This window comes from Chrysochloris asiatica, unplaced genomic scaffold (genome assembly GCF_000296735.1).
Source record: "Chrysochloris asiatica unplaced genomic scaffold, ChrAsi1.0 scaffold00068, whole genome shotgun sequence".
NCBI lineage: Eukaryota > Metazoa > Chordata > Mammalia > Afrosoricida > Chrysochloridae > Chrysochloris > Chrysochloris asiatica.
The window spans coordinates 11,898,763-11,915,467 of record NW_006408586.1 but is presented as its reverse complement, the minus strand read 5'-3'; the positions used below and the strand labels follow the sequence as shown (position 1 = coordinate 11,915,467).

At 37.8% G+C, this 16,705-nt stretch overlaps 2 protein-coding genes across 3 annotated transcripts in view; one reads left to right on the top strand and one right to left on the bottom strand.

Moving 5' to 3' along the window:
• ARL13B (ADP-ribosylation factor-like 13B) overlaps positions 1-16,705 on the bottom strand; it is a 76,190-nt gene that overhangs the window by 41,421 nt on the left and 18,064 nt on the right. The window contains exon 3 of one of the 2 annotated variants that reach the window (XM_006864658.1): positions 10,596-10,845. The exons of the other annotated variant lie outside the window; for it this stretch is intronic. Coding sequence (XP_006864720.1) covers positions 10,596-10,845 — 250 coding nt within the window. The remainder of the gene's footprint in view (positions 1-10,595; positions 10,846-16,705) is intronic. 2 annotated transcript variants of the gene reach the window in all.
• STX19 (syntaxin 19) lies at positions 6,587-7,482 on the top strand. The gene has a single exon (XM_006864657.1). The coding sequence runs from the start codon at positions 6,594-6,596 to the stop codon at positions 7,476-7,478; it is 885 nt and encodes a 294-aa protein (XP_006864719.1). The 5' UTR covers positions 6,587-6,593; the 3' UTR covers positions 7,479-7,482.

Below are 16,705 nucleotides of genomic sequence, written 5' to 3'. Positions count from 1 at the left end.
ACAGTCTCGGCTTTTAGGGAAGGTTTTTACATTTATCTGTGGGTATCCAGGGCTCATGTATGGAATTACTAACCAGCATAACTGAATAATCAGATAAGGGACATTTTGCTATGTCTGCTAGGTGGCTAAAGTCTGATCCTCAGAGCCTATGGTTTGGACGGTCAGCAACGCTTGGGCCCACAGGGACAATTACATTTTTAAAATACATCATTAGCTTTGAAAGAAAGAAAAATTTCCAGGTACCAGAAATTAAGAGGGTACATGTCAGCTTGAGGACTAAGGAGCACCTGACCGAAAGCCATAGTATTTTCAGTAACCTCATATGCATGTGAAAGCTGGACAGCGAATAAGGAAGACCATAGAAGAACTGATGCATTTCAGCTAAGGTGTTGGAGGAGAATATTGAAAGTGCCATGGGCTGCCAAAAGAACCAATAGATACGTTTTGGAAGAAGTGCAGCCAGAGTGCTCCTCGGAGGCCAGGATGGCTAAGCTTCGTCTCTCATAGTTCGGACATACTGTCAGGAGGGACCAGTCACTGAAGAAGGATATCATGTTTGTATCATGTTTGGTATGGTGGAGGGTCAGAGAAAAAGGAGAAGATCCCCCACGAGATGGATTTGCCAAGTGGCTGCATTGTTGGACTCAAGCATAGCAACAGTAGTGACGTTGGTCCAGGATCGGGCAGTATTTTGTTCTGCTGTGCATAGGGTCGCTATGAGCCGTTACTGGCTCAATGGCACCTAAGAACAATAACAATACTCATACTTAAAATGGCAAGTAGGAACTTAAGCTAATTCCATTAGACTTCTGTAAGCAAACACTACACTCTACAGCCTGCTGTTTAGGACCTATGCATAATAAAGAACTGGAACTGGATTTCCAAGAAGTGTTCTAAGCTGATAAGACCCAAAATTCAAACGTATATTATTTGTTGTTAGGTGCCACTGAGTCATTAGTGACTCATAGAGACCTTATGCACAGCAGAATGAAACACTGCGTGATCTTGGGCCAACCTCACTACTGTTGCCACGCTTGAGTCCATCAATGCTGTCACTTTGCCATCTCGTTGGGGGTCTTCCTCTTTTTCTCTGACCCTCCACCTTACCAAACATGACATCCTTGTCCAGCGACTGGTCCCTCCTGACAATATGTCCGAAGTATGAGAGATGAAGTTTGGCCATCCTGGCCTCCGAGGAGCACTCTGGTTGCACTTCTTCCAACACGTATCTATTGGTTCTTTTGGCAGCCCATGGCACTTGCAATATTCTCCTCCAATACCATAACTCAAAAGCATCAATTCTTCTATGGTCTTCCTCATTCACTGTCCAGCTTTTGCATGCATATGAAGTTATTGAAAATACCATGGCTTGGGTCAGGCACACGTTAGTCCTCAAGCTGACATCTTTGTTCTTCAACACTTTAAAAAGGTCTTGTGAAGCAGATTTGCCTAATGCAATACGTCATTTGATTTCTTGATTGCTGCTTCCGTGAGTGTTGATAGTTGATCCAAGAAGAATGAAGTTCTTGACAATCTTTTAGCCATTGATAAGAATGTTGTTTATTGGTCCAGTGGTGAGGATTTTTGTTTTCTTTACATTGAGGTGTAATCCATACCGAAGGCTGTGCTCTTAATGTATATTACAGAGACCCATTTATTAAGTCTTAAATTAAACAAAGACAAATCATCTGGATGAGGAAGCCCATCAGCATTGGGTCTTATAGTTTCCAAATGATTCACAACCACGTGGACAAATTATAGATCACAGAAATTTGTCAGAAATGAATGACTGGCAGCAGAGCAACTTATCACTGCTGCAGGTGAGACTACAGAAGTACAAGAGGGACCATTATTGGGTTATATACATGACTGAAGATTTAAAAAGCTTACAGAAATGGCTCTGGGGTTCTCAGGCCACCTTGGTTGGAGTATGACCTATGATCATGGAACCCCCTGCTGCTGTTGTCCTTAAGCACTGCCAAGTTGGTTCTGACTCCTATTGTACCTATAGAAGGTGTGGTGCTGTGGGTTAATGATTCATCAGACTGCAAAGTTGTTTGAAATGCAAGGTCAGCGGTTCAAGCTCACCAGCTGCTTTTCAGAGTCGCTATGGGTCGGAATCGGCTCAAGGGCACTTAACAACAACAACAAGGTGCAGCTAGTGAGCTTGCAGTTCACTGCTTTATCCCACACCACTAAATCAGGACTACGCTGCTATAATGGTTAAGTTCCATGGGGACCTAGTAGTGAAAATCATAAAAAAGTGCTCAGGAGGATATGGTCATATTGCAGTTACATAAAACATATTTCTCCATTATAGATGAAATATTGTTAGGTGCCATCGAGTGGGTTCTGACTCACAGTGATTCTATGAACAATAAAAGGGAATACTGCCTGGTCCTGTGCCATTCTCATAACTGTTGTTCTGTTTGAGCCCATTGTTGCTTCCACTGTGTCAATCCATCTCATATGGGGCCTTCCTCTTTTTGGCTGATCCTCCACTTTACCAAGCATGATATCCTTTCCCCAGGGACTGATCTCTCCTGATATGTTTAAACACAAGTAGCAAAGTAATTTCTAAGGAGCATTCTGGCTGTACTTCTTCTAAGAAAGATTTGCTTCTTCTGAAACTCTATGTAGTCTGTGGTAACATTCTAATTTAAACACATCAATTCTTTTATGCATGAAATTCTATAGATCAAATACATAAAGTTGAGTAAACACTGAAGAAACTATACCACCAAGAAAAAGTCAGCAGGCATAAGATAATTTATTCCTAAGAAACATAAATAACCTAACAATATAAAGGATCTCTTACTTAAATCCATTTTAAATTTTCAAAGAAATAAATGAAGACACAGGGTCCATGTATGAACAAAGTATAAACTTTATAATTGACTTAATATAAACATTTTCTATAATATACATATCATTATATATTGTACTAAAAAGAAATTAGACTCTATTTCTAGTTTTTCTTAGTATTACCAACTTACAAGGATCTAAAGACAAGACCTGGTTGGAGCTGTAGGATAAGCACTCGATCACAAGGTCAGTTTGAACTGACAGGTCCGCAAGTCAAACTCACTAGCCACTCCTTGGAAACCTATCCAGGGTCGCTATGGGTTGGAACTGACTCAAAGGCACTTAACAACAACAACAAAGAAAAAGAGACTCAGAATATTTACTTTTGCTATTACGATTAATAAATACAAAATATATTCCTTAAACACCTTTATTCAAATCTGGAAGTGTGTACATTATAAGGAAACTATTTTTTCAAGAACAGAAACTTGGGATAAGACAACTTTAAAAGGACAGCATCAAATACCTGGGTTTTCAAAATCTGTGACAGTAAAACTCACCTTTCCCAAACAAACTTTTTAAAGGAATTCTGTGCTACAACATCTATTTGAAATATTCTATTTCTTAAAAATGTTTTTAAGCTACAATATTTCAGAAAAATTGTTCTGGCGTTATTAGTAATTTATCTCTGATTATAAATACAGATCTATCTAGCCATAAAAATATTAGAGGTGATTGTTTCCAGACTTGTTCCAAGCCATGCAACCAAAGTGGAAGTTAAACACACTTCAGTTCTTGAGAACTATAAAATTTAAAGATTGACTTTAGTGGTTGGTGCATAAATTTTAATAATGGTATTAACTGCTCTTCTTTCTAGGCAAATGGATAGTGTATTATTATTATCACAGACAGCATTGTACTTCAAGGCAGATCTTGAAATCTCTTTTTGAGGATGAATTATGAGGCCATTCGTCTTGAATTTGTTAAACCTGGTATAGTATGCCACATGCTGTCTAAAGCTGGAGCACCGTGCTCCATATGATACACACTAGAATGTGAACCATTCTAAACCAGGGTTTAAGCTCTCCAGTCGGTCCAACGGATAAAGATGAGGCTCTCTGCTCCCACAAGATTTAAAAGCCTCAGAAACGCTATACAGGGGTCCCTTCGAGATGGAACTGACTTGACAGCACTTGACAGCAGCAATGCCTAGGATTTCAATCTTTGGGGATTCCATTTCATTTTTGTTGAGTTCTAATTTTCCAAAATTCATACAGTCAACATTCTGAATATTAATGGATGGTTGTAGATATTTCTTCATATATTGAGTTCTCACAAATAGTTTGCTCCATCCATGTCTATAAGTCTACTGTATTTGAGGAGGCGGCTCTATCCCCGGTGCATTTTGCTTGGCTTTCAACCTGAGGGACTCATCTTTCAGCACTATTTGCATATAAGGTTGCTGTTGTTGTTATATGCCCTTGAGTCATAACGACCTTGAATAGGGTTTCCAAGGAGTTGTGGGTAGGTTTGAATCAACAGCCTTAAGGTTAGAAAGTCCAGTAGTTATTCTACTGTGTGGCACATTAGGACTCCTTACACATAATAGGTCTCAATAATTATTAGGTAAAATATCCAAAGAATAGTACTAGGATATTAGTTTAAATTTTGATCCAATACAGGGAGCAGTTCTACAATATGCTAGAGTAGATCTGTTCTACAATATTCTTGAGTAGATCATCATTCCAGAGAATCCTGAACATCTCCAGTAATGGTAAACTTACTACCTCATAAGGCAATTCAGTCCACCATGGGTCAGCTCTACTTGTTTGAAAAGTATTTCTACTAAACCAAAACCTCTCTGCAATTTCCACTCACTGTTTTTGGAGTTATGTCAAGTGAGTGTAATTTCTCTTGTAGGGACATTTCTTCACATTTTAGAAGATGTTGTTAACTGCCACCTAGTCAGCTATAACTTATAGCTACCCTGCATAGGGTTTCAGAGGAGCAGCTAGTGAGTTTAAACTGCTACCACCTTGTTTTCATTTTTACAGTAAAACAGTGTTATTTCTTTGGTAATTTTCATATGGTGTGGACTTTGAGTCCCATCCTTTACTGATTCTCATCCTTTACCTGCTAGTTGGGAAATTCCTAATATTTCAGTTTGCATCATAATATCTCATGCTCAGAATTTAACACAGTCCCCAATATCATTTCTTCTGACTGGAATAAAGTAAGTAGAACGTACATCTTTTGTTTTTTTATTTAGACACAACATTAATATTTATACAAACATTAACTGTTCTGACAAAAAGCTCCCAAAATCTCTAGTGTTTTTCATAGGAATTTCTGTAAATCTAAGGATCCCAGACTCCTCCATTTTGTAAATGTAAAGGTATTTTCTAGAAATCTAAGTAAAGTACTTTATATTTGTTGTTGTTGGGTACCATTTAGTCAATTTCAGCTCAGGGACCTCATATAACAAAATACTGCTACACTGAGTTTCCTTGGCTATAAACTTTACAGAAGCAAACGGCCAGGTCTTTCTCACCAGGAGTTGCTGGGTCTGTCTGAACCAATAAATAACATTATGGCTAACAGCTGAGCACTTAACCCCTGCACCAGGAGGACTCCTAACTTTACATCAACTTTTTTTTTTTTTTTTGATGGCAAGTGACAAAGCTTATTTCAAATCCTTTACATCAACTTTTGTTAAATATATCTTCATTACTTTTCATGTATTGTTCCATGCTATTTCAATCTTTTCAATCTCAAGTCTATACTTTAACATACAAAGATCATTCTAAAGTTTTCGCCACCCACATAATTGATAAGTATGCCTTCTATGAGAACTGATACAAATATTTATCAGTTTAAAAAAATTATCACTTCAAATCACTGATAAAAATATTTGCAAAAACATAGAAAACATTAAGTCCCACAGAGTAACAGTAGAGATCTTTACGTGTGATTGATACTGATATTATGTGTGGGGCAACATGGTGTTTTCTGCTCCTGAACAGTCTCTTTTCATCTGTAACATACCATAAAAGACATTAAGTTTATTAAATCATTAAGCACTAGGGGAAAACAGTGATCTATTAACAAAAATTTACTTTTATAACCTTCTTTATAAATTATGTGCATCAACCTGACAATGTGAATAATTATCACACAGGAAATGATGTCAATATTATAAGTGTATATAACGAGAACATAAAATTATATCAAGTAAGTGTCAATTCTGAGGATTTGGGAATTTTAAGATAAATTCAATACTCTTTAAAGCTCAGATTTAGCCTGCCCTGTCAACTAAACTGATTGTAAGTAAATTAACAGTATCTAGCAAAACAAAAAATATTTTTAACATTACATTGACCAAATTAACTGCAAAAAATATTGTTAATCTACACTGAAATTTAAGTCTAAATTAAATCTAAAATTTGAAAGTGTGGTCAAAAGCACCCAACATCAAGAAAAACCTATCATCTAACGGTACTACAGTAACAAAATTCTTTTTGGACAGTTTCACTGCTTTCTCAGCTACTTTAACCACTAAATATAGCAGCTCAGGATTATGTAATTTAAAAATTATTTTACATTTTTTTTTCTGATTTCAATGATCTTTCTCAAGAAACTTTTATTGATTATCCTAATTGTTAAATCCTTTTCAGAAAACCGAAAGAAAAAGTGGGAGATAGACACAGCCATGTGAAGCTACTGGGGGAAAACACAAACTTCTCTTTGTTCAACAAAATCACTTTTGCTTCTTAGAAGGCAAAGAGAAAATGAGGGACAGACTTCAAGAACTAAAGCAGCGAACAAAAGAAATCGAACTCTCTGGAGACAGGTACATGTTCACCACAGAGGCAGAAGAACAAGGTGAATTTTTGCAGCAAGCGGTTATTTATGAAAGAGAACCTGTAGTTGAGAGGCAGCTATATGAGATACAAAAATTACAGGAGAATATTAACAATTTAAGAGATGAAGTTCAAAATTTTGGACAGCAACAAAAAAGTTTAGTGGCTTCAATGAGAAGGTTTAGTCTACTTAAGAGAGAATCTAGTATTACAAAGGATATAAAAATCCAAGCAGAACACATTAAAAGAGATTTGGATCATTTAATAAAAGAAATTAAAAAGTCTGAGGATGAAAATGGCCCATCATCAGTAGTCACAAGGATACTTAAATCTCATCATGCCGCCATGTTCCATCATTTTCAGCAAACTATGTTTATATACAATGACACAATAGCAGCAAAGCAAGAGAAGTGCAAGAAATTTATTTTCCGGCAGCTTGAAGTGGCTGGAAAAGAGGTATCTGAAGAAGATGTAAATGATATGCTTCACCAAGGAAAATGGGAAATTTTCAATGAAAGTTTACTTACAGAAGTCACCATTACTAAAGCACAACTCTCAGAGATTGAGCAGAGACACAAGGAACTAGTCAATTTAGAGAACCAAATAAAGGATTTAAGAGATCTTTTCAGTCAGATATCTCTTTTAGTAGAGGAGCAAGGAGAAAGCATCAACAATATCGAAATGATAGTGAACAGTACAAAAGAATATGTTAACACTACTAAAGAGAAATTTGGACTGGCTGTAAAATACAAGAAACAAAATCCTTGCAGAGTATTGTGTTGTTGGTGCTGTCCATGCTGTAGCTCAAAATAAAGAACTACTAGAAAAATGTTTTCAGCTTTAGGGTAAGGATGTCCCATATTGCAGTGTCTTTTTATTGTTTAAATTTATTCATATACTTTCAATCACTAGTAAGTCCTGATTTCTCCCTTGTAGCTCTTATCCACTAGAATTTTACACACTTGTAGGACAGTGACATAAAGTCTTTGCAAACCTACAGAATTTTACAATGATGTGAAAATAGAGATAATTTACATAAATGTCAAACACAGTGGTTTCTAATCTCTTCTAGATTCAGATAATGATAATATTGATCTAATTAATCTAAAACAGTATGATTACCTCTGAACATGCAGGCTAACTACTGAAAGAAACTGAGATGAAAAAATTGAAGTTTCTGATCAGGGATGAAGCTGATTTTTCATTTATGTGACTTCCACAATAATCTACATATCTTTAAGATCAAATTTAAATACAGAATTTTTAAGGATTGATAAGAAGAAACAATATGACAATGCTCTGCCATAAAACACAGAAATCAACCCTGCTCCCCAAAACCCAGCCACAAAACATTAAGGGCTATCTAGTTCAATCCTAAATGCATGACATGCCTAAGAGCACAATAATTATTGTCCAAGACGTGACTACTATTCAGTTCTTCTGACCTGTCACTATGTTAAATGTGTAGTGGTAACGCTATACGATAAGAACGGGACTGTTGACTGCAAGATCGCCAGTCTCTCAATGGGAGAAAGGTGAGGTTATCTGTTCCTCAGATAAAGATTCACAGCCTCAACAACCCTACAGGGGGTTGCTATGAGTGAGAATCAACCCGATGGCAAGGAGTTCAGTTTGTTTAATTTGTAAAACATTGCCAAAAAGCATTGCATTCCTAGTTGTTGGATCAGCATTTCACAACATTAGTATCATCATCTGGGGGCAAATATAACAGTTAGAATTTACACTTAAATTACATGATTTGTTTCCCAGGAATAGTCTGTGATAAAATCTAGAGGCTTTACCATGCTAATTTCACTTTACTTGCATCATCAATCTGCAAGCATTTAAACCACTCTTTAAATCATAAGCCTGTTTCTTTGACCCTGGCTCATTAAGCAAAGACTTGCCATACACATTGGTCTCAACAATGAACTCAAGTATGCAGCGGTGAAGATGGCACAGGGCTGCATTTCATTCTGTTGGACACAGGGTCACCATAAATCAGAGCCAACTTGACAACAAATAAGAGAATGCATATATTTACTCAGTGTCTTAGCCTCTAAAATGTAGCTTCATATGGCCATATATAAACTTTTGTTGTTTTGCTCCCAATGCATCCCCATCATCAGAATAATGCCTGGCACAAAGGGGATGTTAAATAAATATTTGCTAAATTAGTACATGGAAAAAATAAATGAACAAAAGAATAATGAATAAATATTCATTTTTTTTAAATGCTCATCAGTCACTAATAGTTTTCATTTTTTCTAGAAGCCCTCGATTCTCTGCTTAAACATTTGAGAAGGTTACTTTAGCTCTTGGGGAGTTCAACAAGGGTCACTTTCTATGTATTAAGGTTTTCTTTAAGATTCAATAAAGGTGATAACTGAGAATACAAATCTCATAATTTATCTAATTGATTAAATGTATTAAAATAGTACAAGTTTTTACCAATAAATGATTCAACAGAGCTTTTGCCATTTTTAGTCAGCACTTCTAATCTGTCACGTTTAAAAATGTCCATTGTAAGAGCTCTGGTAGCATAGTGGTTACAAATCGGGCTGGTAGCATTAAGGCTAGCAGTTCGAAACTACCAGCTGTTCTATGGGAGAAAGACTCCCGTAAAGACTTACAGCCTCGGCAACCCTATGCAAGCTTGCTATGAGACGCAACTGACTCCATGGCACACAACAACAATAACAACAACATTACTACTGTAGATCACTGAGAAGCTTTGCTTCCCCCACTACCACCACACATACAAATAATGAATCAAGAGAATGGGGGACGGGTCAAGAAAACAAGTGCACACATTCAACTTATTTCAATATTATTGTTGTTGTTAAGTGCCGTCGGGTTGCTTCTGACTTAGCAACCCTATATAGGATAGGATTTCTGAGGAGTGGCTGGTGGGTTTGAACTACAAATCTTGCAGCCAAACTGATTTTACAGACCAGCGCATTATCTTGCAGTACCACATTGATGATAAGTGCCATCAAGTTGGTTCCGACTCATAATGACCCTGTATAACGTTTCCTAGGAGCAGCTGGTGAGCCTGAACTGCTGATCCAGCAGTTCAAACCAAATTTGTAGCCCATTGTTCTACATTAGCGCATTATCCTGCAGCACCACATTACGAGTACTATAAACTGCATTTTAAACTACTTTCACTTTAGTGTGTCTCTGTGTCTCATAATTGGGAGTCCTGGTACACCACTGTAGGATAAGCAGTGGACTGATAATTAAAATGTCTGTGGTTTAAATCTGCCAGTCCTTCTTCATAAACCATATACAGGGTCAGGAAAACCTCGCACATAACACCATGTCTCATTATGATAGCACCATCTAGTGTTCACTGTGTATAATGCTATGAGGGGCAATGATAAGCATACAAAAGGCCTTTGTTAGTTTTTTTAAAAAAATGCCTAGGCACTTGGACACAAGTATATGGCCAAGTCAATAACAACACAGATTACATGTTTAATATGAAAATGTGAAAATAAAAACTGATAAGTCAATGAGAAAAACCATTTAAATGAATCTTAAAAATATTCTTCAAGAAAGAAGCATAAGTAAGTTGTTAAAGGAGGAAAAAAACATATTACATGTTCTGAAACTCTACTAATTGTCTATTTCAAAAAGAAAAACGTTATGAAAAGTACATCAGCAATAAAATAAATGGAACATTTACGCATCCAGAAGATCTAGTTATAAGGATTGTTCATTATATAGCCTTGACCGTTAATCTCTATAGACAGTATTACAAGACCCAGAATATTAATAATTCCCTTTTAATTACATACTTTTAGTTAACACTCATGATGACAGTTTTGATTTGTAATTACATTACAATATTTTGCAACGTAAGTAAATTTCTTCATTGGCTAATGTCACTGCCCCTAAGTTTACAGTGGCACCATCACTACTTACACCAATATAGGTTTTCCCGATATCCTGGGATGTCTTAGGACTTCCGACATTGTTTCTTTTGTCTCTTCCATTCTCTCTTCATCACTGGAATCCACAACAAATATTACTCCGTAGGATTCAGCATAGTAATTCTTCCAGATTCCCCGAATTCTCTTTCCACCTCCCAAGTCAAAGATGGTGACTTCAAATTTTCCTTGTCTGAGGTCAATTTTAGAAAATCCAACAGTAGGAGCTACATCTTCAGGATGCTCTATTTCAAATGACACACACACAAAAAAATCTTTAGGCTTTATGTTAATAGCATTAACTTTACAAACTAAATGATATAAAGGTGCTATTCAATAACATTTTAATACTTTAAATACAATGCTTATTATTATTTGTTTACAATGTACCAAGCACATTATTGGTTTGTGGAGAGAAAATATCCAACTAGAATTTACAGCCTGTTTTCTGTTGTTAGTGATATAACTGTAGCACTTAGAATAATGTGTAGCTGTTTCTTTGGATTATTTTGCTATCCAATCAATTCCAACTCATGGAGATTCCATGTGTGTCAAGAGTACAACTGTGCTCCATTGGATTTAGAATGACTGAGTTTTCTTAAGTAAATCATCAGGCTTTTTCTCAAGAAACCACTGGGTGGACACAAATCTCCACCCTTGCAAGTAGCAGCAATGCATTAACCATTTACACCGTCCAGGGACTCCACATGTTAATCCTGAATCATAGTGAGTGACCCTCTGTGACAAAGTAGATCTGCCTCATAGGGTTTCTGAGGTTGCAACTTTCACAAAAGCAGACCACCAGATCTTCTCTCCTATGCAGAGACTAGTGGTGTAGAACCACAGATTTTTCTATTATCAGTGAGCACTTACTTAACTGTTGTACCATCAGCGCTCCTTCTGCCTAGCACATGTTGTTGTGGTTAAGTACCATCAAGTTGATTCCAACCCACAGGTGACCCCGTATAAGGTTTCTGAGGAGTAGCTGGTGAGCTTGAACCACCGACCTTGCGGCTCGAATGACTTTGCAGCCCAGTGCATTAACCCACAGCCCCACACCAGGGGGATTTAATAAATAATCTGTTGGATGAATACTGAACTAAGCTAGTGAGAAGAAGCCCTTAAGACTACTTTTCACCAAGTTAAAAACAATTAAAATCTTAATCCTTTGCCACCACAGCCATGCCCAGGGACTAGGAGGGAACTTCAAAGAGCTCATTGAAATCTCATTATCTTTTATTTCCATTTTTCCAAGGACTTTTTAAAGTCCCCCTCATGTTACAACTTCCATGGAATTATAATGAAAACCTTTAACATTTAAAGAATGAAACAGTTCTGACCAATCATAGGAGAAGCTACAAAACGTAAGATCACTTTTGTTTGTTTGTTTTTTTAAATTAGCTGAACTCAAGCTACCATTGAAATAAAGAGATTTTTGAGGGCAGTTTGAAAACAAAGAGATCTCATTGTTTCTACAGGGGCTTGTTTTGGATGTTCAAACAGATTTACCATTGAAAGTTGTCTGTTTGTCTTCTGGACTTCTGCATATTGTTAAGTGCCATGGAGTTGGTTCTAGCTCAGAGCAATCCTGTATAGGATTCACAAGGAGCAGCTGGTGAGCTTCAACTGCCAATTTTGCAGTTTAAACTGATCTGGCAGTCCAGTGCATTAACCCACAGCGTCACACAAGAACAGTAACCTAGGATGCATATGATTTTAACTGTCAAGGAGGGGCAACGACAATAAGTAACGGTTTTTAAAAGATCATTGATGGCCAAGGAAGACTTCATAAAGGAGATGGGACTTATGTCTTAAACATAAGTAAAATTTCAATAGGCAAAATAATAATTTAGTAAGGGAAAGGACAAAGGAAAAGAAGTACTAGAAAACTAGTACTGCAATTGGAGCAAACCCATTACGATTTTTAATGTAGACTGAAGCCAGCCTGAAGAGAGATACGAAGATACATAATAGGAAGCCAATGAAAATATTTTAACAGCTCAATGACAGGATTATTAAAATTACGAAGGAAGTGCTCTACTAGGATTAACCTTGCAAAAGTCTCTAGAACTAACTGGAAGAGGGCACAGCAGCAATTTATATGACATGTAAAAATATAAAAGGAAGAAATAGGAAAAAAGATTTCATGAAAGTGATACAGCCTCATTCCTCAATGGTTATAAGGAAAGAGGTTCAAGCTTCATGCTTGATGCCCATGATATAAAAAAATAGAATAGACTTTGTAGAGCTGCACAATAGATAGCAGTCAGCACAAATAACATGGTTTTTAAAATTAAAATTGATTTTAATTAAATAAAATCAGAAATCCAGTTTTTCAGTTGCATTAACCACATGCCAAGTGTTCAAAGGTCGCATGTGCCAAGCAGATATACCATTAGTGTTGATACAGAGCTGTTCCATCACTGCAAAAAATTCTAATGCACAACAGTAGTGTGGACGGTCTTTTCATTCCCATATTCAAGTAAAAAAAATTACTATTACAAACATAAATTTGAAAGATAGTTGCTGCTAGGCTTGGATATGACTGAAGAGCAGACTTACAATGCATCACTCTCTCACAGCTAGCACCTTACTGCACTTTACACAGCTTCTAAAAAGTTAATGGAGCTATTCCATGTCACATTTTGTCACTAACACCTTAATCATCTAGGAGAACCAGCAATTATTACACATAATATAAGCAGCTGGCTTTTTCAGAAAGAGGATTATACTAGCTATTTAAACATGTGGATCTAATCTAGGTCAGAATGGTTTCCATAGATAAAATAGGCAGTTGTCTGAGTGTGATCTGTGATGTGTCCCCAGGAAATCTTCAGTGAAAATACATCAGCTTTATTGAACTAGGGAAAAAGGTACTGAAAACGTACTGAACACATACTCTGTGCCAGGACTTTGTTAGGCATTAGAATATAAAGATGAGTATCTGCTATCCCTAAGAAACATACTGTGTAATATGGACAGACAGAATATAAGCAGAAATAACAGAATTTATGCATTCTGTGATAAATCTTCTAGAGAATATTATGAATATATTAAAGAGAAAGAAGGTGAAGAAAAGACAGGAGGCGATATATGGTTTGGAAAGTCAACTCAGGGAGGAAGTAAAATGTGAATGAAGTCTTTAAAGTCACGTAGTTGTATTATAGACACGAGAAGTACATTCTAGGTGGAGAAAGAAAGACCAAAGTAAGCACAGATAAAATGATGACAGTCTTCTCAATACATCAATTTAGATTAAGACATTTTTTCATGGCTGTAAGTCCAGGTCTTCCAGACTTTAAAAGCCTGTGTCTTTTGATACATGAAACACCTCCCCAACCTTCTATCTTTTCCTGGTTTATATTCATTCAAGGTTCAATATTCATACATACTCTTTACCTGATAATTCCTTCTCTACTTCCAGTATGTATAAGTGCTCCCAATTAGAGAAACAAACTTCCATCTTAACACCTGCATCTCCTACACTAATATTCTGTCTTCTTGTTGGTCTTCAAAATAGCCTGTACTTTCTAAACCACTAGGCCCATCCATGTCTTTGTATCTTTAGCATATACTAGAGCACATAAGGAGCTCTAGTACTATAGTGGTTATGAGTAGGGCTGCTGACCTCAAGATAGTCAGTTCAAAGTTACCAGTTGTTCTGTGGGAGAAAGATGAGGCTTCCTGCTCCCGTAAAGATTTACAGCCACAGAAAGCCTATACAGGGTTACTACGATTCGGAACCAACTCCACAGCATACCACTACCAAAAGATATATGGTGTTGTTGTTGTGACGTCGAGTCAGCTCTCACCCATAGTGACCCCTGTATATGGTTTCCAAGGAGCAGCTGGTAAGCTTGAACTGCAGACCCTGAAGTTCAAACAGACTTTGCAGTTCAGCACATTAACCCACAGTGCCACATCAAGACTCCATAAGGCATATAGTGGCTTAATATCACAACACCAGATCACTAAAACAGGTGAAGCTACTGTCCATCTGTCCATTCTTCCTCCTTTCCGCTCATCTATTAATCCATTCATTCATCCATCTTTGTAATTTAATAATGGCCTAGTATAGAGCAGGCATCATATAAAGAATCAAGGATATAAGATACTGGTATATTACTGAATGATCAGAGCTCAACTAGAAGAAACAAGAGGAAACAAAGAGTAATCTGATACAATTTGATAAACTTGACCTACACCTATGGATGCAGTAGTTCAAAAGAGGGAACAAATCTTTACAGAGAGGATCATTCCCACCCCCTCCATACACAGAGCAGAAGGGATGGGCAACTTGGACATTGGCTACCCAAAATGGGGGGGGGTGGGGGGAGGGCTATAAAGGCAAGAAGTGACTGGGTGACTGGCTTACAAGTTTTCAAGAGGGAGCCTATATCCACAGGGTGCGGAGGAAGGTAGAATCTCCACTGAGTAGTATCCAATCTGTCTAGGTGGGGCTGATGAAAGGAGATGCGGATAAGTCTCTTGTGGTACAAGTACCATTGAGCAAATAATTGTTATCAGGACTGATTATGAGGTTGGAAATGTAAAGGTAGATGTTTTGTAGCAAAAGGGGGGGAGTGATTGACTTTGCAGTCCAGGAGAGGAGGTCCGTGGGACCATCAAGGGAGAAGAGCAGAGAGCAGGACCCTACCCGGAGAAACAGTGATGCCAGAGATGGATGCAGAGACAATGATGTGGCGAGATGGAGTGGTTGTTAACTCTAGACCCAGAGAGGGAGAGGGGCTATGTGCTGACGACCGAGGGGCAGATTTGCAGGGTATACCCTTTGGTTGGTTGATGATGCATGGAGGGGACTGTAACCATGGCAATGAAACGATATACGATAGGATGAATGTAAAGCTAATGTTCTCCCATGTAAACTATCACATAATTCACAATAAAACATTAAAAAAATTTAAAAAGATATATGGTATATTAACTCTCTTCTGACCACTAACAAGGAATCCCTGGGAAGGGCAAACAGTTAACATGCTCTTCTCAGAAGCTGTTACATGCCATTGAGTCGGTTCCGATCCATAATGACCCTATATAGGATTTCCGAGGAGCTGCTGACGGATTTGAACCACCGACCTTGTAGCTCAAACTGACCTTGTGGTCCAACGCATTACCTGCAGCACCACACCAGGACTCCAGAGGTACTCTGGAGGAAAGACCTGCTTATCTAAAAAAAAAAAAAATCAGTCCTTGAAAACCCTGTAGAGCAGTGTTCCCCAAACACACATGGGTCTCCATGATTGGAGTTGACTCCACAGCAAATGACTGCTGTTGTTAGGTGACTTCAAGTCAGTTCTGACTCACAGTGTTCCTGTTAACAACAGAATGAAACACTGCCTTGTGCCGTGCCATCCTCACAATCATTCCTATGTTTGAGCATAATGTTGTAGCTTCTGTGTACTCTATTTTGATGAGACAGCTCTTCCCCAGTTGTATTTTGAGTGTTTTCCAACCCGAGGGACTCATCTTCCAGCACTATGTCAGATAATGTTCTGTTACTATTTATAAGGTTTTCACTGGCTAATTTTTTTCAGAAGTAGGTTTCCACATCTTCCTTCCAAGACGGTCTTACTGTGGAAGCTCCACTGAAATCTGTTCACCATGGTGACCCTGCTGGTATTTGAAATACAGGTGGCACTGCTTCCAGCATCATAAGCAAAAAACAGTCCTTCTCACCCATTATTCTTTTGAATGAATGGAAAGGAGTATGCCTGCACCACTTCCTTTCCGTCCTTCTTCCTGTGGGCTGAAATGGGAATGTGATATCTGAAGTAGAATCTGAAATCTGGAAGTAGGAGTACTCTCTGTAGTAGACCTATCATTGTTATTAAGTGCCATTGAGTCGGTTCCGACCCATAGCGACCCTGTATAGGGTTTCCGAGGAGCAGCTGGTGCGTTTGAACCACCAACCTTGCAGTTCAAATGACTCTGTAGTCTGGCGCATTAGACCACAGCACCACACCGGTTCACCAGACCTATCGTTGTTGTTAAGTGCCGTTGAGTCGGTTCCAACCTATAGTGACCCTGTGCAGGGTTTCTGAGGCTGTAAATCTTTACGGGAGCTGAAAGCCTCATCTTTCTCCG